General features: G+C 36.6%; 2 protein-coding genes and 1 long non-coding RNA gene across 3 annotated transcripts; all 3 read right to left on the reverse strand.

Annotated features, from left to right (window-relative positions):
* Window positions 1-1,894: 1,894 nt before the first annotated feature.
* Window positions 1,895-7,787, reverse strand: RAN1 (copper-exporting ATPase / responsive-to-antagonist 1 / copper-transporting ATPase (RAN1)). The gene is made up of 9 exons (XM_018116084.2): window positions 7,308-7,787; window positions 5,615-6,229; window positions 4,872-5,301; window positions 4,340-4,665; window positions 4,080-4,138; window positions 3,654-3,996; window positions 3,246-3,446; window positions 2,902-3,159; window positions 1,895-2,601 (listed from the first exon to the last, which is right to left on the reverse strand). Exons 1-9 carry the CDS (start codon window positions 7,617-7,619, stop codon window positions 2,125-2,127), a joined length of 3,021 nt encoding a protein of 1,006 aa, XP_017971573.2. The 5' UTR covers window positions 7,620-7,787; the 3' UTR covers window positions 1,895-2,124.
* A 4,468-nt stretch (window positions 7,788-12,255) lies between these two features.
* LOC148763882 (uncharacterized) lies at window positions 12,256-13,162 on the reverse strand. Its single transcript, XR_016024537.1, has 2 exons — window positions 13,097-13,162; window positions 12,256-12,916 (listed from the first exon to the last, which is right to left on the reverse strand). It is a non-coding gene; the product is annotated as an uncharacterized LOC148763882 (long non-coding RNA).
* A 4,781-nt stretch (window positions 13,163-17,943) lies between these two features.
* LOC18607025 (PLATZ transcription factor family protein) lies at window positions 17,944-21,475 on the reverse strand. The gene is made up of 4 exons (XM_018114722.2): window positions 21,081-21,475; window positions 19,305-19,379; window positions 19,014-19,154; window positions 17,944-18,616 (listed from the first exon to the last, which is right to left on the reverse strand). Exons 1-4 carry the CDS (start codon window positions 21,255-21,257, stop codon window positions 18,284-18,286), a joined length of 726 nt encoding a protein of 241 aa, XP_017970211.1. The 5' UTR covers window positions 21,258-21,475; the 3' UTR covers window positions 17,944-18,283.
* Between the last annotated feature and the right edge of the window lie 5,018 nt (window positions 21,476-26,493).

The following is a 26,493-nucleotide window of genomic DNA, read 5'->3' on the forward strand; positions in this document are numbered from 1 at the left end:
TTTGCAGTTTAAAATTCTTGACCACTGGCAATCAGGAAGCAAATTTGCAAAAATGATATGAAAAGGCATACTGCTGAGGATGATACAAGGAATGACAAGTGATGCAAGAAACCAATTACTCTAAATTTTTTGACAGTTCCTTTCATGATAGTTACGTTGTACGTAGTCATGTTTGAAACTGTATTTAGCAAATAAAATACTCCTACAGGGCAAGGGATTCTAACTTGTGCAAATTTAATGTAAAAGACTTTCCAGGACACAGTCTACAACGTAAAAGTGACAAACCCTACAGGGATTTATTGCTTGTGAACCAAGGTTATCAGATGTGGCTTTGACCAGAGATTGCTCATCTCCTGAAACATCATTGTTCCAAAGAAATCAATTCCTGTTCTACTTTGACGGGCTGGTACTTGCCTTTGCACCTGTTAACAAGGTGGGGAGCCTTGAAGCAAAAAACAAAAAAAAAAACAAGGTTGGGAGAGGGTCAAAAAAAGAGGATTTTTGCTGGATTGCTATTGGTTTTCTCCTCTCCATTTTCTTCTGTCTTTTCTGTGTTCTTTTTACTCATTGTGAAGGCAAATGCATTGGTTTTATCAATAGGAAACAGTGGGGAAGTTTCGCTTCTTTGCACAGTGTGAAAAGGCATCTTAGTATAAGGTTTGGTTTTGACTACGGGGAGATGACCGACTTGTGACGGAGTAGATGATGCTGATTGGTCATAGATGAACAGTACGGAATTATTAATGGAATTAATAATGAAACATGAAGAAAATGCATTGCTTACTGATTCAATGCAGAAGCTTCTTAGTTGGTGTTTTTATGTAAAATTATGCAAATGAAAAAAATATAAACGAATCAGTAAGCAGGACAATAATAGATTTTTATCCGATTAACTCGGTACTTCTAGTAGGTTTTGACTTGGTCTCTCCGTCGCCATAAAGCTAAACACGCATCCTCTCTCATTCATTGCTCCGCCGGGAAACTTCTACATGATGAACTTGGACATTGTCCATAGCCCCCTGGTACCACATTTATCTAATTGAAAGAAGAGTCAATTCAAACTAGTACTTTGAAAGGGACTGCAAAAAGAATTTTCTTCTTCTTATACATAGGGAGGGTGCCCAAAGGGAAAGAAGAAGCAACTCAGAGAGACCCATGGCTCTATCTATTTTTTGTTCTCGAATTGTAATAGTTATAAGTACGCCCAAGCAAAACCGTGCTTCACTTTCCGGGAAAAGCCACAAGCAGTAGCACCCTGCTGGTCTTGTTTTTTTATCAGATTTCTCTTTGATTTGAAAGTTAAAGCACAGACTGTTGCAGTTAGGAGAAAAAATTGAATGGGCAGGGTGATACGACAGAAGGCTTTGCTGCCAATTGCCAGACATTAGGAACAGCCAGCTGCTGGTGAGTTGGCTGATCAGCTTTTGCAACAACTTCCCATATATTTCCAACCCAGAGGCCCAGGAGAATTACATTTGACAACCAAGCAAAGATCTCAACACACTTCAAGAAATTTGATTCGTTTGGACAAAACAAGAATACCCTATCTGTAATTTCACTTTTCGTTTAGCAGAAATTGATGATGACAAGCATACAAGAAAACACTGGAACGCTCTTTCCCCTGGTAGGGCTAGCCAGACATCCAACTAATCGCATCATTCATGACGTGCAGATAGCAGTTATTAAGATGCAAATGCCAAAGGCCATCTGGATTCAGGAGGCTCAAAAACCATCCACCCTGCACACGTAATGCAATAGCTGCCACTGCTCCTGTCATCATGATATTTCCATAGAATTGATATTTACTTAAGACTACATTTCGAAGGCCGGTGCATGGGATGATAGACTTGGAAATATAGAGAGAATGGAACACCATGAGCACCAAAAAAGAAAATTGAGAGGAACAAATGCATCAATGATCATATATTATACAACAATTAAATTTACAGTTAATGGGGTGGACAATGCATCCCCGATTCCCTAAGACTAAAAACGAGGGGAAAAGAAGAAAATTCACAAAATTGGGAAATTTATGATTCACTCACACCCTTCAATTTCCTTGCTATAAAACAGAAACCTAAAGTAGTTGACCAGAAAATGAAAATGTTTTCTTAAATTTTTTTTCTACTCTACAGTTATTTCTAATATAGTGGTAAGTCTTGGTTTTTTATACCTTCGAAGTAGCAAAGAAGAGCACACCACGCTTACAGAAGAAAGAGCCATGCAGGCACCAGCTGCCCATGGTGGCAACTTAATCCCTAGTGAAGGAAAGAAAAGCCCAGCAGCAATTGGAATTGCAATCACATTGTACGCCGTGGCAAAAACATAATTCAATCGTATTCGAGAGAATGTTTTCCTGGAGAGATCAATGGCTGTGATTACATCTTCTAAATTATTTCTCATCAAAACATAGTCTGCAGCTTCTATGGCAATATCTGTCCCTGCCCCAATTGCCATACCAACATCTGCAGCTGCTAGAGCAGGAGAATCATTGATCCCATCCCCCACCATAGCAACAACGCTTCCATCTTTCTGAAAAGAACGTACAACATCGGCTTTTCCAGCCGGCATTACCTCTGCCCTCACATCTTGGATGCCCACCTGTCCAAAATCCAGTAAATTAGATTAATGCTGAACAGATATTTTAACAATCTACAGTCTGCACAGCCTCTCATATTGTGATCTCAATTTTTTTGTAGGAGCAGATTAGATACGTTTGCCACTTACATCTAACCAATAAATACCAACACAGACACACCAAAGACATAGCATTTTCTACTGCTTCTTATACCAGATTGGAAACTAAATTTATCCGATGCAATATTAATGATTGAATTCAGATAAGCAGTATTTCAACAGGAAGCCCATCAAAATAATATAAATGCATGTATGCATACAAACCTCCCTAGCAACAGCCTTAGCTGTCCTCCAATTATCTCCAGTGACCATGACAGGTCTGACACCCATTTTCCCTAGGCCTTCCACAACCACAGCAGCTTCTCTCTTCAATGGATCTGCCACTCCCAAAACTCCAATCACATTACCACCGTAGGCTGCAAGTATGCCTGTCCTGGCACTTTCTTCCAATTCCACTACAAAATTTTCTACTTGAGTAGGAATGCTAACACCACTGTCTGTTAGCAGCTTCCGATTACCAACCTGTTCAGCAGCACCACTTTTGGTAAGAATAACAGGACAATTTCTCAAGCCTCAGAAATTATAAATAATTATAACCAAATATTCACCAGTACTCGCTTTCCATCAATAAAACACTGAATTCCCCTTCCTGGCACAGCAGAGAACTCTGCTACATCAAGAAGCCAAGCAGGAATGAGGGATCCTTTGCTGCTATTTTGGGCATCTTCAGTTAGCGAATTCTCATCAAAGAAATGGAAGTGGCGAGCATATTCCACTATTGCTTTCGCCAATGGATGTTCACTGCTAGCCTAAGCAATGAGAAGAAGGGGAAATTCAGTAACTGTTGAAATGCATAAAAGAAGGCTCTTCCGTGCCTCTCAATGTAAGTCTGTATTTTAAATGTGCTCTTTTGGGAGTAGCAGTCCTACTCATGTACGACTTGAAACGAGAAATGGTACAAAAATAAACAGAGAGAGGAATATTGTTTTGAAACTAGTTAGGCTATTAGAAATTACCTCTGCGGAAGCCACCAGTGTAAGGAACTCTCCACGATCCATCTCTGAGAAAACTTTAGCAATTGTGACCTTCGCTTTGCCCTGGGTTAAAGTGCCAGTTTTATCAAATATAACATACTTGACCTTCTGAGCTCTTTCCAACGCATCCCCTCCTTTTATCAAAACACCATTATTAGCTCCAACCCCTGTTGCAACCATGACAGCAGTTGGAGTGGCCAAACCAAGAGCACAAGGACATGCAATTACCACCACAGATATTGAAAACATAAGAGCGAAAACAAAGTAATTGCCATTTTCTGGTAGCCACTCCTTTGGGTAGGATCCAACAACTCCACCAACATACCTACAAGCAATCAACGGAAGAATCCCATATCAAATGGTGGTCACGAACATTTTATATCACAAAATAAGCCATTCAGATCTTACCATCCCAACAATGTGAACAATGCCAAAGTAACAACAGTAGGAACGAAGATGCTTGCAACCTGCAAGCCATAGAAACCTAGAGTTAAGGACAAAATACAACATGCAAGCAAGATAACATAATTGCCTCTAAAGCTTCAGCAACAACAACCATGTTCTTCCTCCAACTTAAAGCCATGACCTCGGACATGCCATCACATTAAACATAAATCTTTAATACCAAAATATACTAGAAAAATCATGTAAAGTTAGAGAAAACTTACAAAATCAGCAAACTTCTGAATAGGAGCTTTGGACATCTGGGCTGTCTCAACCAAACTAATTATCTGACTCAAAACTGCTTCAGAACCTACTTTGGTAGCTTTTATGTGAAGAGCACCATGTAAATTTATTGTTCCCCCAATAACTGGTGAATCAACCTCCTTCAAAACAGGTGCAGCTTCACCAGTTACCATGCTCTCATTTACATGACTTGAACCCCATACAACAACACCATCTGCTGGAAGTTTTGCACCAGGAAGAACTTTTAATGTATCGCCAGGCTGGATTAACAAAGCATCTATTTCCCTTTCTCCAATAATGTTTCCACCTGCAAAACCAATAAAACAGAAATCATTCAGTTCTTCATAGTTCTTCAATTTCATTTTGGCACTAAGTATGACCCTAATTAAGACCATATAAAACTATCAATCATTTTAAATAAATTTTCTTAAACAGCATCAAGAACAAGAGTGAAGTCCTAGACATACTTCAAACTACATTTACAAAATAAAGAAAAGCTAAAGATACCCATACCTTTGTCTTTAACTACCAGCAATGCTGTTGCTGGTGCAAGTTCTACTAACTTCTTGATGGCATCTGATGTTTTCCCCTTCGCAAGACATTCCAAATACTTTCCCAATAATACAAATGTTATCAGCATGGCACTTGTTTCAAAGTACGTTGGTGACCAAAAACCTGTTACCGCACCATATAGAAGTGCACCAACAGAGTAGAAGTAAGATGCTGAAGTACCCAAGGCAACCAAAACATCCATGTTAGTTGAACCATTTCGAAGAGCTCTGCCAGCTGCAATGTAGAAGCGCTTGCCAACAACAAATTGAACAACACTTACTAATGCCCATTTCAACCAATCACCCATTAAAAAAGGTCCACATCTCCAGAGCAAAAAGGCATCCAACAACGGTATATGGGGACAAACTACTCGAATTAGAAAGACAGGAATCTGGATCAGCAAATGCCAGCAATTAGTTTGAAAGAAATAAGAGAGAGTGGGACCTCCTGATCAATAGTTTTCAATTTTCATTGTATAATAAGAGAACACATTTCTGTGGCAAGGCTCCAGGAAAATGCAGCCATATAAAGGCCAAAAGGCAAGACTATAATTATGCATTCATGTAAAGTTTCTACAGTTTCAATAGAGACCCTTAGAGTCTTTCTCTTTAGTTTGTCAAAGACATATGTTCAAGAGGAAAAATAAATGCTGCAACATAGCTCAAAAAAATAGAACTAGTAAAGAAGAGACATAAAATACTTACACTGAGAAACAAACTGGAAGTAAAGAGCTGGAACATATTTGAGGTTTCTTCAACATCTTTAGTAGTCATTCTTGCATATGGGTTCGTGACATGTAGTTTGAACTTCCCACCACTTCCTCCTTCAATCCCATCAACTAAAGATCTTGAACTGACAACTTCAGGATCAAAGAGAACTTCAAGTTCTCCAGAAGTTCTGTCAAAACGATATTGTCTGACCCCTTTCAAGCTGCTAAGTATGCCTTCCAGAAGCTGTAGATCTAAATCATTAATTACACCAGCAACCCCCAGTATGATTTTATTCTGCTCACTACTCTGTACAAGTGAGGCTTCAAAACCAGCATCTTCAATTGCATTGACTATATCATCTTTACTAATTACAGTAGGATCATACTCAACTTCCCCCAGTGAAGTGGCCAAGGCAACAACTGCCCTTTTAACACCAGGAAGATTTCTCAAAATACCTTCAATGGAGTTGACACAGGCCGCACAGGTCATACCCCCTATTGTAAACTGCCCCACAAGTGTTCCACGTGGCTTTGTTCCAGCATTGCTGGGTTCAGGTAGAATCTCTGCCTCAAACCCTGCATCTTCAATGGCATTCTTGATGTCTTCATCCTGAATTTCATGGAAGAGTTAGAGAAAAATTCAGTTCATACAAGACCATTTTCAAAGTACATACATTTGATTCAAGCACATGCATTGAACCCAAGACAAATAAGGGTTTCAAGTACCAGGCATAAGACTATAGTAGAACCCCACCCACCACTCCCAAAGAAGAAAAGATACCGTTCATCTTTTTTATTTTTCTGCTATCGAGCAAAAAATACAGAAGCTGTTCAATAGTTGCATTTTAGCCAAATATGCATTTCATGACTGAAAATAGGTGAAAGCACAGAATAGGGCTTCGGTCCTCCTCTAACTGCACAAAACATATATACTACCATATTACAGTCTGACGTAAAACTTTCTCCCCACCAAAAATTAAAGATAAAAAATTCATTAAATAGAAACCCTTTTAGATGAAAGAACGTGATAAAGTAAACCTAACAGAGACGCCATCAGTTCAAGAAGTAATAACAACGATAAATAACTTTAGCCTAGATTCAATACTATTACTTTAGCAAAATGTAATTAATGATTTCAACACCAAGTGAAAAGCAAACAACTATAGATGCACCACCATGTCCATGTAGGTGTTCTCTGTGTGTGTGTGCGTGCGCGTGCGTATGTGTGTGTGAGAGAGAGAGATCAAACATCAACAATCATCAAAAAGGTCTTCGTCAATTCCAATTAAATGGAGCAACTAATGATTCAGACACTATAAATTGATGTAGTAACCATGATGAAACATGGTCTAAAAGTCAGAAATCATGATCATTCTGTCACAGAAGTTGGCTACAATTAAAGATAAAACTCAGATATAGCATTATAAAAATTAAAACAGAAGAAAGAAAGCTCTACATCATATAGCTAACAAGAATATACTAAAGCAAAAGTATGTGAGCGAAATATAAATGAAAACAGTAACTTGAGGACTTGACGATACATGAATTAAGCCAATTTTAACTACTTGAAAACCGAAGACCATAATCGAAAGTCAAACACGGAATGAAGTAATTAAACTAAATTTCTCGAATTAAGCAAACCCAACAACCTTAATTAAAATAAGAAAAAGAGAGGAAAGAGCAATAACCTTAACCAAAATAGGATCAAAAACAACGTCAGCACGGTTCTGCAACAAAGCCACGGATGCTCTGCAAACCCCATTGATGCTCTTCAAAGCCCCCTCCACGGAATTGGAGCAGGCTGCACACGTCATCCCCGTTACACTCACCTGAATTCTCCGCATACCCTCTTGGATACTCCCCGAATTATCATCTCCGTCGTCGTATGAATCCAGAAGCCGCGTACCTTCCTCCATGTCGACGGAATCGTTATCGGAAGGCGGCGATCTCCTGCCACCGGCCACCTGCGTGAGCTGCAGGTCCCTCATGGTCGGCGACATTTAAGGTACACAACCAAAAAAAAATTCAACGGAGATGAAATTCACGACAGAGGAAGAGGCAGAGAGGAAAGTAGAGGGAAACAAGTGAAATTATTATATGTATTTATAGAAATGGAAGATATTACTATAACAATAATAATAATAATAAAGAAGATATAAAAGTAATGAAAGTGTGTTAGGAGAGATTTCCGAGGGAGATGGTGGAGACAGCAATTTTTTAACTAGAAAAGTTGGGATGGGGTTGGGTGTTTCCACAACTACCAAACTGCCCTTATGTTATTCGCGGAATCACCGTTGGACCACCTTTGTACTGGGCAGATACTGTCGAAGTTGTACTACACTCATGGGGATGTGGGGCCCTGTCTTGTCTGGGATGTAACACCCAATCAAAAATCTATTTCGACGACCTACTAAAACAAAAGTCGTTAACTTAAACCAGTTAAAACATACTAGTATTAACTGATTAACTTAAAACTAATAGAGTAATTAAGTAAGTAAATTTGTATTTTCTTATTAAAATTTTTTGTGAGGGCGTGGCAAGTGAAAACCAGGGGCGGAAGGCGGTCATTCTGCCCCCGAGCGACAAATGTGAGGCGTAGTCGTTGTGGAAAAAGTCTACTGTTTATACTTAATCAGCCACCAAAGATGGATTAACTAAAAACTTGCATCGATATTGTCATTTACATTTGATGATTACAAGTCCTGTTTTCAGACTCGTCCATGATTTCAAACAAAGGAAGAAATCTGCGGACGATCCTTACCTCATTATTAATCATATTAGAGTATAATAATTGAGGATGAAAAAGTAATAAATATTTTCTAAAATTGAAATCTTGTGCTTAGCTCTTCTACTTCTAGATTTGCTCAAACCCTCCATAGTAACTTTAAAAGAATATCAAAAGAAAAACAAGTCCCACATGGATGAGATGAGGGATGGCCATGGGAATGGAGAGTAACATGAGTACGAGACAACTACAAGCTAATAAGTTAAACTAATCCTGATTCTGATTATAATTATTGTAATAATCGACACCTGATTAACGTGTTAATAATAGATTTATAATTGTGTAGAAAGGGTCAAGAAAGGAGGGGACTGAGGGAGAGCCAAACCCCGAAAGAGAATAAGAAATGGTCGTTTCGTTCGGCCTGAACCGTCTTTTTATTCTTTTCAGAGCAGACACGGTAGCCGCCAGGTGGCATTGACCGCCTTTTACGTTACGTCTCCTGCCCTTTACGTTATAGGTCAAAACTCAAAACCCTTTCTTCTCCTCTTTTTTTGGTCTTTATTCCATCTTCTCGCAAAGGTTTTCTTTTTCTGTTCTGAACGACCCATCTGTGTATATGATATAATGGCAGCTTCTTCATGCCTCGTAAATTTTTGTTGCTTGAAGAATTTTACTGTTAACTTTTATAGGAGTTGACACCATTATCTTCTATCACAAAGCTACCATATATATATATATATTAGCTTTTTGGGTCACTCCATTCAGCAATTTTCACAAGGCAAACTTCAGTTCATTGTAACAAAGCTTTGTTGGAAAGATGACCCTACTTCCACTAATTGATCAGGCAAAGAAACTAAAGTTATGAAAAGAAGAACAATCATGCACGTATGACGTACCAGGACAGAAAAGAAACAAAGCCAACATCAAATATAATGGATTTCCAAGCATGGTTCCATATCCTCTCGTTTCCCCCACCACTTTCATGGCTTATTTTGGCAGTGGGAACCATAATTTTCACGATTTGTCACGCACCTTTTTTTTTTTTTCAATTGCGTCCTAGTTTCACTCTTCGAAGACTCCAGACTCAATCAGTTTCAATAAGTTTTCCACATAACGTATAAGAAATTAATCTATTTGGGATTCTAAAATTTTCTTTGAGTTGATGTTTTCATCAATAAAGTATATATGAAAGAAACAATCACAATTAAACAAATAAAAAAGTTTGGAAGTTTCGAAACTCTCGGGTAGTCCACTTCGGCTTGCAAGTTCAATATTACTCGCACACTTATTTTAAAATTTTAAGTAATTTTGAACTTTGAATATAACTATTAGACCCGAGCAATCAATGGATTAGGCTTCAAATTGACACTTTTCACATTACTAAAAATAGGATATTTTCGTTTAAATTTTGAATAAATAAAAAGTGTCTCCTTAAATGTAACCTTTTGAATCATTATAAAATCTAAGAAAAACTAGCAGCTAGATTTGCTGTCGATAGTGCAACATATATATGAAGTATGATCATGTTGCTGAACTAGTCCATGATTTTCATCAATATTGCACATCCCAATAGGTCCCTAAATACTATTTTAGGCAAGTTAATTTGATCCAAATTTCGTTCATTCTATCCCCATCTATGCTTAGATATGGAATTTGTCATAAATATATATAATATATATTATGCAAAATAGGAATGAAAATCCAATATTGCTTGGCGGAATGGTATACCTACTTGATATATATCAGTTGCTTAGGTCCTAATTTACTCAAATTAGGAGTGGAATATGTACTATCGAATTGTGCTATATAAGGCTATGACCATCCAAATGGATGAAGGGGCTAGGCTAGTTTGGTACTTGTCGTTGGATGCATAAAATTTTAGGTATTATTTACCCAAACATCAATGGCAACAAGTAGTCACCTAATTAATATTCTATTTATGTACATTAGATAGATCACATACCAACTCCATCTAGAACTCGAACTAAAGAAAGCTCCATCCCTACTATTTTTGTTGAGGGGGTATTATTTATTTCATAGTTGAAGCCAAATTAATAGAGTGATATGGACGTTAAAGAAATGAATATTGTCGAAAATATAATAGAATAATTGATCAAAGGGGTTTTGGTTTCTGTGATAGGGCGGTCAAGGGGGCAGTTGATCTGCTGGAGGTTGGTGCAACGTCATTGGAGCAATATTAGTTATGGTTCGGTATCACTCGTCTGTCCACCAAATTCACCCCCTGGTATATATGTTAGGCTTTTGCTAATTGTCGCATAGACGTCAACTTTTGGTACAAGAGAGTTTTGGAACAACAATAATCTTCTGTTTCATTCCATGTCTCTGTTTTATGTCTTTTTTATATTAATGTATTTTTATATTAATTACTTGATTTTATTATTTAAGTTTAAAATTTAGAATTTAAGAATTAAGATTCTTAATTGATTATAATATAAAATTGAACATGTGATAGAAAATTATAAAATATGTATATATATATCATACGGGTATTGGAATATAACTCCGTACGTACCAACTCCAATATGTTGTTTTATCATATTTCATGACACTTGGGGTTTTATAATAGTTGGGGTGAACAAAGTAAGGAGCTGTTGATTCAGTGAAGCACAAATTTAAGTTGGTGATGGCGTCTGTCAATTGGCTGTGGAGTAGCAGGACAGAACAAATAGTGGGCTTCTCAAAGGTGCGTGAGGAAAAGGTTTTAGCCATAAAAAACCTGATTGCGGGGCTTTTCTTCCCCAGGAACCCTATCAAAATCAGGAGGCAAAAGGCATAAAAAGCAAGCTAGCTTTTGGTTATTGGAATGGGTGGTCACGATGTCTGTGAGCAATTTTACTATTATAAAGACGAAGTCAAGCAAAAACAAATTAAAGCAAGTGGATGGATCGATCATCTTTAACGTCATAGTAAATATTGGAGGTTTCTTTCATGGCTGCATGCATGACTTTGCTTGTGTGACCAGCACTCACTGATCTCGCAGTGCTTTCCACGCCTTAATTGGTTTGTCACGAAGATAATGGCGATCCATTCCGTGCCATCTGAACAAGCTACTGTTGTAAAAATGGGTGAGAAGTTAGGTAAAAACTGTTTCCCTTTTAAATTAAACAAAGAGATAACAATGTTTCTCACTTCACCTATCATTAAGGTTTAAAGAATCGCTTCTCAATTCCTTACATTAAAGGGAGTTATACCCAGAAAAAGGAGGAAATCAACAGTGAGTTCCACTACAACAAATCGTGTTTTCCTCGACAAAAAAAAATAATTCAACAGATTTTTGGCAGATTATCGTTGAAAGTTAATTTTATTATTTTGTAATAAATTTTCGATGAAGTTTACGGATCAAAAAATTATGATTGAAAATGTTTGGGACGTCAAAAAATTTTGATGCTGTCAAATTTTTTATAACATATTTCGTTTATTGACAAAATATTCCGTCAAAAAAGTCATCATCCACGGAATATTTTGTTGAAATATTTGAAATCCTGAAAGAAATTTTTGTTGTCCCTTTAAGGGAAAAAAAAGAAACACCCCTCTTTGCGTAATAGTGCGTTTGATTTCAAGTTTCAACCTGGTACAAATAGAATATTTGTGCAGCTATTTCAATTTCAATATAATGAAGTGTAAATTGAAAAACTATAGATCATTTTGAAAATATGCACTAGTTTATATATCCTTTTTCATATAAATAAAATTGCAAACGGAAAATTTGTAAGATTTTCTCCATGTAATTATAGGGATTTTGGTACAAATTGGTAACATATGTTTCTAAATCCAAATCGAAGTGGGCCAAAAAAGTTGTCCTTACTGATGAAGGATCTCAATTATCCATATCTTCCCAAATTGCTAAGTGGATTTTCTAATGGGTCTTCTTCTTCTTCTCTGGGCTTCAATTTTTGGGCTTTTGGACATTCACACAAGCATGAGCTTGTTGGGATTAGGATAGGGTGAAGAGTTGGTGGTGGAGGAGCAAGGAAAAAGCAATTCAAAAAGATGTGACGTTGAAGATGCTAGCCAACAGGTCTAGGAGCAGAAGCTACCTACTAGTAGAGTTGCAGAAAGATTAGAAAGGTTCATAGGGTAACAGGGAAAGGAGAGACCAATGGTCAAAGCAGTCGGACAATGATAGGTTCTGGGTATCTGAGATGTTGGGTCCATTTCCACCTCCGTCTTTCTTCTAACAAGATTACACACAGTGTGACAAAAGGATGCCCATTTGTTTTTCTTTTCACACATCACGTTGCATTGCGAATGTGAAAATATCCCAAGGCTGACACAATCAGAAGAGAGAGAGAGAGAGAGAGAGAGAAAACCAAAACAAAACAAAGTTTTTGATGCTAGTGGTAGCACTGCTGCCTCTTTCATCTCTTTCTCCAGGTCTCTCTGGGTGTCACCGTTTCCTTTCATTTGCTTTTATAACCTTCATTCATCAGTTATTCACCCAAACCTGCCCTTCATTTCCATTTTCCTTATCGACAGCTTTAGGCTTTATGCCACAATTCCCCCACCAGGTTCCCCCCCTCTAGCATCTCTTCATGCAAATGCAAGCGGTGTCTGCACATGCCACAGCCTGTCATTGAATTGATTTATCCATTAAGAATAATTCTTAAACTGCAGTGCTATCCTTGCTGTAAATCTTTGAATTTTCATATCTTCAACTCAAATTTTATGTGTTTTAGATCCCTTTATATGATTTTGTTAAAAACCACCTAGTTTTAAAGCCATAATTAGCACCTGTGAAAGCTATGATCTGCCAGCCAAGCAAAACTTTGTGAAGAACAATTATACACCATTACACCTGCACAAATGTCAGGTAAGTCAAACGATGATGGGGTAAAGGAGAAGCAACTTGAAAATATCCAGTGGTTACAAGAAGGTTACACAATAAGCCGCCAAGAGGCAAGTGAATGAGGAGAGAGAGGGAGAGAGAGATATACTGCAAGTTGCAAAGGCTGACAAGTTAGGAAGTACGACAGGGATGGATGATACCTAATGGGATGAGATGGGACTGAGCTTTCTTTTTCTCCATCTTTGTGTCCCAAGAAGCCAATCTCAAAGGCCCCCAGCTACCGTTGTTTGTGCTCAGATACTCTGCAGGGCTTAAATAAGTCTGTTACCCCTTTCAGTATTTTATCATATATTTTATTGCCTTTGCAAAACATATCAATCATTGGCAACTTGAGCCAACCACTCTTGATGCTCTGCGGATTTACCCCAACCCCAAATTCTTGTTCCTCTTTTCCTTCAAATTTTACTCTCTCCTCTCTTAATTTTCTTGATACCCAGAAACCATACAACGGCTTCTGTGTTGGTACAGTAGTCGTCCGTTCTTCTGCAAATGCTGTCCAATATCAGGTCAAGTCTAGGCCCTACTGTTTCTGTAGTGCCCATTTTTTATCCCTCTGGCCACGCAGACCAGTACCACTTTGCCCTCTCCATTCTTTAGTTTCGTTTGCATGCTGATGATTTCTGGTAACAGTGGCACAATCTTTTACAATTATATTAATATTGTAAAAATATTGGTAAATTAAATCCAGTGACGTTTTGGCGTCAAATTACTTTCTCTCATTTGCATTTCCATCCATACAAATTAGAGTTATCTATAACATTAACATATGAATTTTATTTACTGAAGAGCAGGTCACGTCATGTGGGTTCCGTACTTGAATAATTAGCTGGAGAAAAAGCAAGGGTCGACCATGGTGAAGATAACATGCATGCATCTCACGCTCTTTCCTTTAAATTTATTTTTTTGTTATCCAAAATTTATTCCTTCCTTCAAATTGTATAAACAAATTGGTGAATGAGCATATCACATCCGTATAATTGTGTCAAAAGAAGAAATGACAATACATTCAACAACTCTTACTCTTTCTGCAATTTGGACTCTCACTTTCGGCTCTTAATTTGCTATATTTTTCTTTGACATTCATCATAGAGTACATGTACATATTTGCACTTGAACAATCCCATGATTGGTTTTGAGTTCCTTCTTTGAAAAAGGATTTGTTCATAGTTGCTTTCGAATTTGCCGAAGTTCCTTGAGTTTAACTAAATTCTCTGTTCAATCTTCGTGAAGAAATATGCTAATAGTTGCATGAACTTGGATAGACAATTTCGTAATAGAAGCACCATGTATGTGCTCGGACTGAACATAAACATATTTTGAATGTTCTAGGATTAAAGGAAGAGAAAGTGGTAAACTATTCATCCAAACACACAAGGCGAAAGGGTCGTAGTTTCTATGAATTCATCCTGGAACGAGTTTTTTTGTTTTAAAATGTGATTAAAAAAGTAAAAAAATTTATTGTTATGAGCTCCAAGATATGAAGAGGGAAAGAAAGAAGGAGCAATTGAATCCCGAGGGACTAATTGAATTGGGTTAAATGAATTCAATGGCACCAAAGTTTGAAGTTGGACAGTAATCGGCATTGGGTAAAACAGTGTGACCAATTGAAAAGGTGGCCTTTATTGAACATGGAACCTGCTGCCTGGTGCCTCTGCCAAGTCCCACCACACTAATTAAACCAATTACCAACCCTGTTGGTTTCTCTGCCTTGCGAATGTTGATTGGAGCACTCCCGAAAAGGTGAAGGGGGGAAAAAGGAAAGCCCACACTGGTGATTGGGTACGATGACCCTGCATCACAACTAGTCACGAGCCTTAACCCTGATTGGCTGCCTAATCTCATTTTGAAGGCCTTGTTCCTCAGGTGAATGACATAACCATTATGATAACAAAACAAGGGCCTCCTAAATCAAATCAATCACAGCCCTTTTTAGATTTCCTCCAACTTATTCACCTCGGAAGCCACACACCACATTACTACTCTATTGCTTTATTTATTTGGTTAATGCTACTACTATATAATTGCACTGCCTTGGAATGCTCATTGAAGGGCCCGTGAATATACTCCTCTGCAAATATGAAAAAATTCTACATGGGAGTCCATAATTTAGGCCCATGGGCTCCTTTTTTCTTCGATTTTTCTTTGTTTATTATTGTTGTTGTTGATTCAGCCAGCCCCCTCTCCATTTTTTCACATGAACTCCACATCTGAAAATACCTTTATCCCACTATGTGGCGTTGATCATCCTCATCCCAAGTCCCCTGTTTTAACAAGAGAAAGATCACATGGTTGACAAATATTTGATAGAATTTCAATAGAAGAATCAGTGCAAGGCTGTGCACTGAAAGTGGTTTGGATATTTTTTGACGCAATTCATTAATCAGGGAATTAGTGAAAGGCAAAAAGGGATAAATTTTGTTCCAAATTAAGTGGGGGTGGCAATCTCTGCTGCAGCTTCAAAGGTGCAATGGCGTTTAACAAATTATGGGAAACTTTGGGGGCCTGTGATTATGGCATTGCCACCCAATCCATTAATTATAGCTTTGGTTTCATCCCGCTGTGCATCCAAACCCGACTGTTTGCTAACATCATCGGAAAGAATTGCTTGAGAATTCGGGAGTGAAACAAAAGCCCATATTACTCGAAGTTGCATGAGAAGAGAGATCATACATGGCCACGTAAAACTGCCCCCTCCCTCCAGCCTTGGTGTGCTTGTTGTCCTGGCAAAGCTCTGCCTAGGTTTTTACACTTTTTATTGTGGCAGCCGGATTAGAATGTGACAACCCATGTGATTCCTCTGACTCCAATCTATCAATGAATGTGGTCCTCTTCACATGTTGCGAGCCATACACCACTTTCCATGTGGCATCACTTCCATCATTTTCGTTTTTAAAATGTTTTCTAAGACATGACACGGGCTTCTCTCTTTCTCCCCCGCTATTTCATCCCTTGTTATATACTAACACAAACAATTGACTTTTTCCATCTTCATTATACAAGTACGTTCATTCTGTCTCATCAAACAAATATATATATAAAAGAACAATTCATAGAAATTTGCATTACCCTATTCTTTTAGTATTGTTGCAATTACTAATTTGGGGTCTTCACCTAGAATGTCATAAAGAAGAAGCAATCAAATTGAGGAGAGATTCAACAAACATCTGTAAGAGCATTAGAGAGAAACAAACTGATAAGATGAAGATTTTTTGTTTGTTTGTTTGTTTGTTTGTTTGTTGGGAGTTGAAAGTTGAAACTTGAGAGATTCCAAGGGCTCAGCACAATGGTAGAGAAGCATGTGGTGGGGATGAAGCTGATGCAAAAGGCCTCGGGTTTAGTGCAGCGAAGGGCAGGCAGCAGGTAAGCTAAGCATATCACTCTTTGCTGGACTCTCTCTGTCGAACGAGTGAGACACCACTTAGCAGCCCCCCTTGATTTTCACAATCAAACACAAACAAAATACTAACATTTCCGGTATACAAACCCTTGTGTTTGCATTTCAGGATTCAAATACCCCATATCTGAAACCAGCTAGCTTTGCTAATGCTAGCCCGCTTTCCGCTTTTGGAAGCAGTGGTGCTGCCTTCCATTCAAACTTATCTCAGTTCATCTGCAATTGAGATTGCCTCATTCACCCATCTATCTTTTTAACAACATATCTCAATACGTAGCTAAGGCTTTTGGGTATTGTAAAATAATATCTAGTTCTAGGATACTAAAACAGAAGTTAATTAGTAAGGAGTAACATGTAAGACATAGGTGTAGTAAGAGAAAAACAAAAACGTACGGTTGGACACAATTCCTTAACAAATGTTGTTGGTTGGTGTGGGTGTTATAGTCCGCCCTGGCGATGTTTGTCTTCTGAATAGGATGAAGGAAAACGTGGCAACCGTACTAAGATCAACCCCGTACACCATATAATCTACCAAAGCCCTACATCACCTGCCCTATTAACTTCTCACTCTACCATGCCCCAACACCTACTTTATTGAATTTTACTACTATCCTTTCATTTTTAATTAATTTTTAAACCAAAATAATAATAAAAATCAAAATATTCTATTCATGTGAACCATAAATTTTATTATAATGTATTTTTAATTTTGTTCAATTTTAAATAAACAAAAATAACAAAATTGAGATAGGTCATTTGCCAATTGCCAAAGCATTGACAAACCCTATTAATTATCTGAATTGACTCTCAGCTCTCCCGTGACCCGCTTTCATGTCTTCCAAGCATTTCAGATTACATGTAGCTTTGCACCTAATTAACCCTTTCTTTTCTTCTACATAAAATTTTGTCTTGAAAATATCTCGAAAAGAAAGGCAGGAATGCTAAAATGAACAGAGTTGTTACTCTGCATTGATAACACAATAAATAATTGCGGAATGACTTTGTATTGAATAGGGATGAGTGTGGGAAGGCAAGTACATCTGATTTTGACTTGTTCAAGGTACGTTTTCCTTCTGATCCTTCAATTCAAAAATATATGATTGCCCAGTCATGTCATTTGCCTTCATTTTAGTCTTTACGACACTCAACATCTATGTTCTTCCTTGTACATGATATTTAATTGTTTCCAGCCTCTCAGCACAAAAGAAGATAGCAAGCATGTTCACCACCAAGATGATCACAGTATTAATGATAATATTTCATGTTACGAGAAGAAAAATCATTGAAATAGGAAATATTGTTTTTTCCTAAGCAATGCAAATTATAATACAACAATCCATTAAAGTTTTGAATGAAGATAAAATACTTATCATATATACCGCAAGTTCCATTACATGAACACAAAACTGGTGGGAGTCATGAGACTATCATCAATCCACCTAAGTCAGTAATGGACATGCCCCATGCCAATTCTGATTGAGGGGAAAAGAGACCAAAAAGGGAGAAAATTCCATCACTAGCTCGAATCAAATATTAACCATACTTAAGCAAAGCTTAATTAAACCATGAGCAACCCCAGTAGCACAGAGTAATGAACATGTAGTGAGATGTAAGGCTAAACAATTTTTAATATTCTACTTTTTTATTTTTGAGTGACTGCCAAGATTGTTTTGGTTTTTTAAGACAGAGGAGCCCTTTGGGGAGCACCCTTCCTCTTGTTGCTGAGGGAGAGAACAATGCCTCCAAGGAAACCACTGCCCTTTTTCTTCTTCCTCACAACCTGGGTATCTCGTACTGAGATTTCTGAATTGGCTACGGTCTCGTTGGAACACGATGATCCTTTGTACTGCAAAGGGTCCTCTAGGATGGAGTTTGGAGTGATTTGATCGTCGTCAGTGAGCTCGGGGCCGTCCACTCTTAACCCCTCAAATTGTGAGAATGCAAAATCTGATTCATCAATCTTGTTTAGAATGGTTGACAGATCCTCCCCTTGATCCACCAAGTGATTCACCTGCAGAAATTCGTGCATATATATTTTCACTAGCTATAGTTACCCATAAAGCAGCATCAAGACAAAAAGAGGGGGTTGGTTGGTGAAATTAAAAGCAGGAGATGAGGGAGGGGAAGCCACAGTTTTAATATGGTAAGAGACTAGCTAGAAAGGGAAACGCATGTCAGCCGTGTTCTTGTTGCTATCACAACCAATTTATAGGGACTTATTGCAAGAGTCTGCAGCTAAATTAAGACATAACCATAGCAGGAAATTCTCTAGAACTGCAACTAAACATGACCTTAGAGCTTAGGATATACTTTTAGAAACGGTGAAGGATGGGTATACAGCTGCTGCTGCTGAGTCAAGAAAAAGAAGATTGTTTTGAAAAGGACAAACATTGAAGTAAGAAATGGACCTTGCATGAGAGAGAACAGAAGTGGAATGGCTCCTGGAGAATCCTGTCACAAGTGAAGCAAATGTTGGCAGAGCCCTTACATGACCTTGATTGGGGCCTCTGATTCAAGAATATCACTTTGGCACCATTTATGGTGTAGGGCTGCCAAACAAAGAAAAAGATAAAATACTAATTATAGTTTTCACATTTACAATTATTGTTTCTCTGTCATCCAGCATAATCAATATCATACATTTCTCCTCCTCCTCCTCCTCCTACAAAGTATAATTTCTGTTCAATTTTGCAAAGTACCTGAATATAGGAACATTCAATAAGCTTTTCAAGATCTCCCAACCGAACCACATCGTGGTAGACATATCTTCTCACCTGTCACATGGTGCACATTCAGAACACACAATAAAAAAAAAAAGACATTTCCCGTAATTCAATTCAAACATCCCCATCATGATCTGATTGAATTACCAATACTTTTCATGCCCAGAAGCCTCAAAAATTAGCACTAGTACAAAGCAACAAAACTGAATTATGAATGAAAGTAACTTAACTGTAAATGAACAAGGTGAATTCGAGTCCTGATGTAACTAGTATTTTACAATTCATGGTAAATTTGATACTAGTAAATTGTGTCTCCTGCCATATTGGAATCTAGGTGAAATTTTAGGCAAGGCAACCAGCAGATTTAGAAAAATGAATTTAGGTATGTCGAGAATAGTAAATTAGTAATGACCCTTTTTTCTTTTGTCAAAATAAAATAATGGGGGGAATTGAATTGAGAGAGATATTGGGTCAAACTTTCACCATCTTTGAAAGCAACAGCTGAGAAACCTTTGCAGAGAAAATGGATAAAAAAGAAATCTTCCATATATGGGAAACAAACCAAATCCAAAAAGTTGGAATCAAGGAAGCACATGATAAACCATTTCTAGAATGCCATACCACCTTCAACAAAAATTTAAAAATCATAATCTGGAACAAGGTGGAGTGAATTAGAGATTCTTGGAAGGAATTAAAGACTGATCAGCAAGTTTTAAGAAAATAATTTGCTGAAATCTAAATTAATATGCAACAAAGCCAAGTAAACATAGCTAAAATTTACTAATCTCAGTTGTATTGTGGCACGTATGTTTCAAGCAATAAAATTAAACACTAACTCTGTGAGTTGTCACACACAAAAGACAATTGCATGAAAAAAAAATTCTGAAAAAGGATAGACTAGAATATATCAGAAAAGGGTTTGAGTGAGATTTCAGTGAAGCACCAGAAACTATTGAAATCAGAGACAGAAGAAGTACCATCAGTTATTATCAGCTTCCATCAGAAAATAAAAACATGTTTCAACAAGAGAGTATAGGATTGAAAGAAAAGAAAGAGAAATGTTGAAAAGCCAGGAGTAAGCAGGATAATCAATTCAATTGAAGAATTAAAGCATAAAACTGTTTGAAAGCTAACTGAAAGGGAATTATAGTAAAATTGTCTTCAACTTCAAGAAAAAAAAAGAATTAAAAGTAATTCCCTGTGCCCATTGCATAGGTGCCCATGAATCCTGTACAGAGGCTAGAACAGCCTGGGATTGTATTCAGAAAAATCTTTTTCTTTTTCCTGGTACAAGTATCCATATAGAATTCAAGAGTTAAAAAGAATTGAGGTCTGTAACTAGTGAAAAAGTATAAGCAGAGAACTGATTTAGGAAACTAGGCTACAAAAAAGAAAGATTTGAAAGACAGAGGGGGAGAAAAGAGAACAGATATGTATATGGTGCAATTTGTTGATTAAAATTGTTGGAACTTGAGGCTGGCAGGCATCAGAAACACTGAAAACAGTAGCCCGGAAATGTATCTGTGAGCAGAAAATGAAGTGAGGGGGATAGAATTCAGAGAATTTCTCAGGTACCCACAAAAAAATTGAGGGTGACCAGCAAAAAGGAACTGGCTTTTGCAAAAGGCAAAGAATGAAACTTGCAGAATTATGTGGGATACATGCACAGTAAAAGTGAATAGTGAATAGTACTAGTATCATATGCGTTAAGTACTGATGATATATATGCAAAAGATATTGAGTAGTGAGAACCTGAAGGAGAGGGTGAGAGCGATGAGAAGGGAGGCAGTGGGGGCAGATGCTAAGGCAACACAGCAAGCAAAAGACGTTCTTCTCGTTCTTCCTGCGACTCTCGTGGACCCCACAAACCCCAAAGAATGTCTCTGCCATCAATCCCTCTAGCCATGCAGGTTTCACCACCATTTCCATTAACTCTCCTGATCCTTCTTCTTCTTCTTCTTCTTCTTCTTCTTCTTCTTCTTGGCCAACAGGCAACAGTAACACCACCACCCCCACCACTTCTACTATCTAGCTAGTATTAATGTAACAAGTGTTAGTGTTTTTCTCTATTGCCATTATATAACTTTCTCTCTCACGCTCTGAAAAAGAATTTTAAGTTTAATATATTCAGAATTGGTACAGATTTTGGTTTATATAATTTGAGAGCTTTGTTTTATACCATGGTGAATATTGAAAACCCAATGCTCTAGTGCTTTCTTTTAAATGTGTGTATATATATATATATATATATATATATATATATACTTTAAGAAGAAAATACAAAACTGAGTTTGTATCAGTAATATTTCTACATGCTCTGGCTATGTATACAGTGTACACACACCGAAGGAGGTTCCAGAATTATTGTCGTTTCTATCTATTTAGTCTCTAACAGAGGTGGAAGAGAGAGAATGAGAGACCGTTTTCTCATATTCCTGTCCTTCTAAAGACAACAATGGAGATTAACTGAGACAAATAATGGGAAAAAAAATCCCAAAAAAAAAACACAATCAAAGCTGAATTCTTTGAATTAATGGACCCAAGCAAGACTATACTAGCATTACACTGACCCAAAAACAAAATAAAAGAAAATAAAAAATAAAAAAAAGCGCAAAACACGCACTGCAGCAGTCGTAGTAGTACTTTGTAATTTTCGTGGAATAAAAGCTTAGAGAGAGTTGGACAGTGGTGACGTGGAATGATGGTAATGGCGGGAAGACAGCCCACCAATCTGCACTCCCCTCTTTCTTTCTCTGCGTACGATGGTACTATACCCTACACATCATCCCTCCTCGGCCCCGGCCTTTTTCCAAAGCTATTCGGCCACCCCCCTCTCCTATTTGAGCACTCCATCGTCCTTCTCATTTTACCCAATTACCCCCCTTCCATGCTTCCGACTAAAACCCATCCTTCCGTACTTATTTTTTTCATAACTTTACGTTATATATATTTTTTAAAAAATTATTAATAAAAATAAAATTAAATATAAAGCATTACTAAACACGCTATATAAAATGATACAATAGATATTAAAGGAGATATTAATACCAGACAGATTTTTGTTCCTTCAGTCAAATCTTTATCTCCTCCCTAAACCATTAAATGACAAATTGACACCCTCATTTTTCATTACATGTACAAATTTCCTTACCCTAATTAATTTAACTATATTAGAAAACATTTATTTTAATTTTTATAAAAAAATCAAAAGGAATAAACATTTGGAGGCAGAAAGAATATTAAGGATAATAAATAATCAAACCTACCAACATCATTTAATCAAATATTGGGTTTAGAATGGTGGTGGTTGTATGGCTGTGGAGAGAAATGTGGCATGTGAGCAAGATTAGTTTGTCTCTTTCAGCTTTAGGTATACACTAACAGTAGCCTTTACCTCGGTTTCTAAGCACTTGTCATAGGATGAAAAAAATGTCCCTGGTTATGGTTTGGCCCAGTGTATAATGTTGCTCTGCCAAATTCCACCATTATTTATATTCATCGAATTGCTGAAACGACATTTTTCTATTTATTGATTGACTCAAAACACCAAATTGTAGTCATGGTCCTCAATTAATTTTGGGAGCTGTGACCCTTTTTGATTCTTTTTTGAAATTATTTGTTATTATATAGTCCCTAAAACTCTCCCCTTTTTACTAAAATTGGTACTGGATTATGAATCAGGTGCAACCCCAAAAGTGGTTTAATTGTTAAATATATATATAGACATACAAAGTAAATGGCAGCACTAACACATTAAAATAAAAGGGGACACCAAGGTAGATTTGAGGAAAGCTAATTAATTGGGAGATTAGCTTTGAAATTAGCACACATCTGAATAATTTGGATGATTACCTTCCTTGCTTAATGTGTTCAACGGTTTAACATTTGGAAATTTATTTTGCGTTCAATTTATATGTTCCATGGCGGTATAAAATTGGATTATATCCGGTTTTATTTCGAATTTACAGATTTCAAGACTTCATTTTTAAGGTTGAGATAAAGTTTTCGTACGAACATTTAATTTTAAAACAAAAAGAACAGATCATAATATTACAAGTTAATTAACTTTATTGAGAGTTTAGGATTCTGATTTCATGAAAATTGTACATTTTGCACGTGTGAAGTAATGTGCAACCAGTTTTCCCAAATATTCTCTTCTCTTCTCTTCAACCATATTCCAACATATTACAAACCATTCACTTTTCTTCTTTTTTTTTTATAATTGGAGGAGTGGAATTTAAACTCTGCTGTTTTAAGCAGGGAGACTATGCATTAACCAATGAGACAAATACTCGGGTGTTAAACCATTCACTTTTAAATCATTAGAAACTAATTATTATCTTCCACCTAAGATAGCATTATACCATGCCTTTAAAAAAAAACATTATAACATATAAATTGCTACTTGGTAGTGTGTAGAGACAGACAACTCCACAAAATTTTGTTTTGCGAGCCTCGTTATAGAATCAACCGAGTTATTTGACCATATGCTTGGAATTATTTGGCTAAGCTACGGTCCTTGTACGTTGGGATTTTCTAGAGTACCTTAGCTTTCAGGCTTTCAGCTGTTCGCTCGATTTCGTCACAAAACAAAGACTTAAATCAGTCGATATTACGAATAATATGCATCATGATACTATTGTGTCATAAACAAATTTGTGATTGATCATTGCTTTCCCCTTTCTGCATTTTGCCCAAGTGTAGATGTTGCACCCATCAGGATTTGCTGACTCCAAGGAAGGGCCCTGGATATTTGTTCTTGGGCCAACAGGCTCTCATGTCAGTTTGTTGGTCAAGTTCAAAGCCTATCTCGTTTATCTGTGAGCCTGTGGCTCAATTGTCCGAAAAATCCAAGTTGATTTTCTTGAGGAGGTATTGGGCTTGGGCGCTGCTGCTGATGAAATGCAATCCAGCATCCAGAATTTCAGATGCAATTCTCATTGTTTTGATCAATCAGTAAGATATTCTCATTCACTTGTTCAACTCACAAGATCCCTTTTGGATTTGTCCTAGTCAAGAAAAAGAACCAAACTAACCTGTAATTATCTAGTGAATATAGCAGTCAAAATGGTAGTCAGCATTTCATCTTTTAGTTGCAACTATGGAATTATTCCAGGTTTTGCTATGGATAATGGAGAAAAGATTGAGTATATACTCGTTGTACATCTGATTAAACTCTCGGGCAGGGTATCAATTTCGAATTTGATAGGTGGACCTACTCATAGTTGATACTGCAACATCACATGATCTGTTTGCAATCAATTCTTTTCTCTTCATTGATCTGTTTCTGATCCAACGCTATAGCTGCTAGCTGATCACTGAGTAATAATCTTCAGATGCAAGCTGCTTCAAGAGCAAGAATGGAAGCTAGCCAGCCAGCTTGCTAGCTGCCATATCTCCTTTCTACTTGTTACCTGTTATGCGAACATCATTGCATGGTTTTATTCTTTTAATTTCTATATATAGAAAGATATCAAGAGTTTACCCCCCAGGCCCCAGTAATTTGTAAAACAAATACATGCTTGCACCCAAATCCTTCTGGTGCTGCTCTTTGATCTTTGTGTTCAAAGAACTTTGTCGGTGACTCTTTCCCAACCTACATATATAGAAAATGTGCAATTGCATGGAAAAGTCCCAAAAATGGAAAGAAAATTTATTTTAAAATCTGCAATAATTAGATGTACTTTTTGATAGTATTGATTAAATATGTATATAAAGGAATTGAGAAAAATTCAGTAGTTATGAACTATAACTTTTAATAATTTTGATATTGATGACTACCTTTTAATTGAGAGAATATCTATGTATATAAAAAGATGTATAATTGGGAATAGATTCGTAGATGTAATAATTGCAATTGAATGAGTAGAAGTTTACAAGTCACAAGAAATTATGGATTACTTTGAATTAAAGATTAAATATAGAGCTACTAGGATTTGGTTCTGATTAAGACTGATTAACCTTTAAAGTTGGTTTGGTCAAGCACCATTGCGGTTTGGTTTTCTTAGTAACAAAATGGAAAAGGATATGCCAACAGCTATTAGATAAATTTGATTAACATAATGTTCAAATCAAACATTATCAATAATTAAAAATATTCCTTTTTCGGGTTTCACCGCTAATCTTAACCGATTTTCAATCAAAAATATATCGGTGAAAATCCATCGAAAATATCTTTTCCAACATTTTGTGAAAAATTTTAAAAAAAATGTAACAAAATCAAAAGAGAAGGATTAATATAAATGAATAGAATTATAAAAGTAAAAATACTTATAATCAAACGATGATATTAATTACATGGGTACATATATATATATATATATATATATATATATATATGTTGGACACTTGGACCCTCGTCCCATTAAAATTCTAATGCCTTAGCTCTGGACAACATTTAAGAAAAATAAAGGATGAAATTAATTCAGAATACGACGATCCAAGAATATTATATTGCAAGATTACTGTATATATATTCTCGCTACCATATTTGTTATCTTTGTAATTGTACATAATGTTTGTTTCACTCTGACTCACCTAGCTTGCTGTTGCGGGGTCTTTTCTCGAGTCTTTCCTAATTTGTTCATCCCATTAGAAGATGTCCTCTCTCCGATCTCCATCCGATGATTGGATTAAAATGTAATTACTTATTTTAATTTTTAATTATAAAATTAAAAAAGGGTTTTTTTTTTGGGTTCGATTTACACTCCATATTAGTTTGAATTATTGATTAGACAATAGAACAAAGGGTGGTTTAAAACTAATCATTGAAGCAATAATTTTAGACATATAATCTGTTTTCGATTTAAAATATCTAAAATAATACCAAAAAAAAAAAAAATTCTTATACTAAAATGGCATCACATTGAATTGAGATGGTTATGGTCACATGCTTTGATTTTAGTGGTTAACACCCTTGACAAGAAGATGGATGAATTTGGGCTATTTCAAGACTTGGCTACAAATCTTATCTTTTGAATCCTGCCTGCATTAAGGTTATTCCCACATGAAACTACTCCTATGTACAATTTTTGCATAGAGTTAGATTTACTTTTATAAATAGGGGAAAAATGTGATAAAAAGAAAATGAAATGAACAGATGGATTGGTCTCGAAAGGTATAATGCTTGGCATTGATGCAAAAAAAAAAAAAAAAAGAAAAGGAA

Source organism: Theobroma cacao, chromosome 2 (assembly GCF_053813885.1).
Source record: "Theobroma cacao isolate CCN51 chromosome 2, ASM5381388v1, whole genome shotgun sequence".
Lineage (NCBI taxonomy): Eukaryota > Viridiplantae > Streptophyta > Magnoliopsida > Malvales > Malvaceae > Theobroma > Theobroma cacao.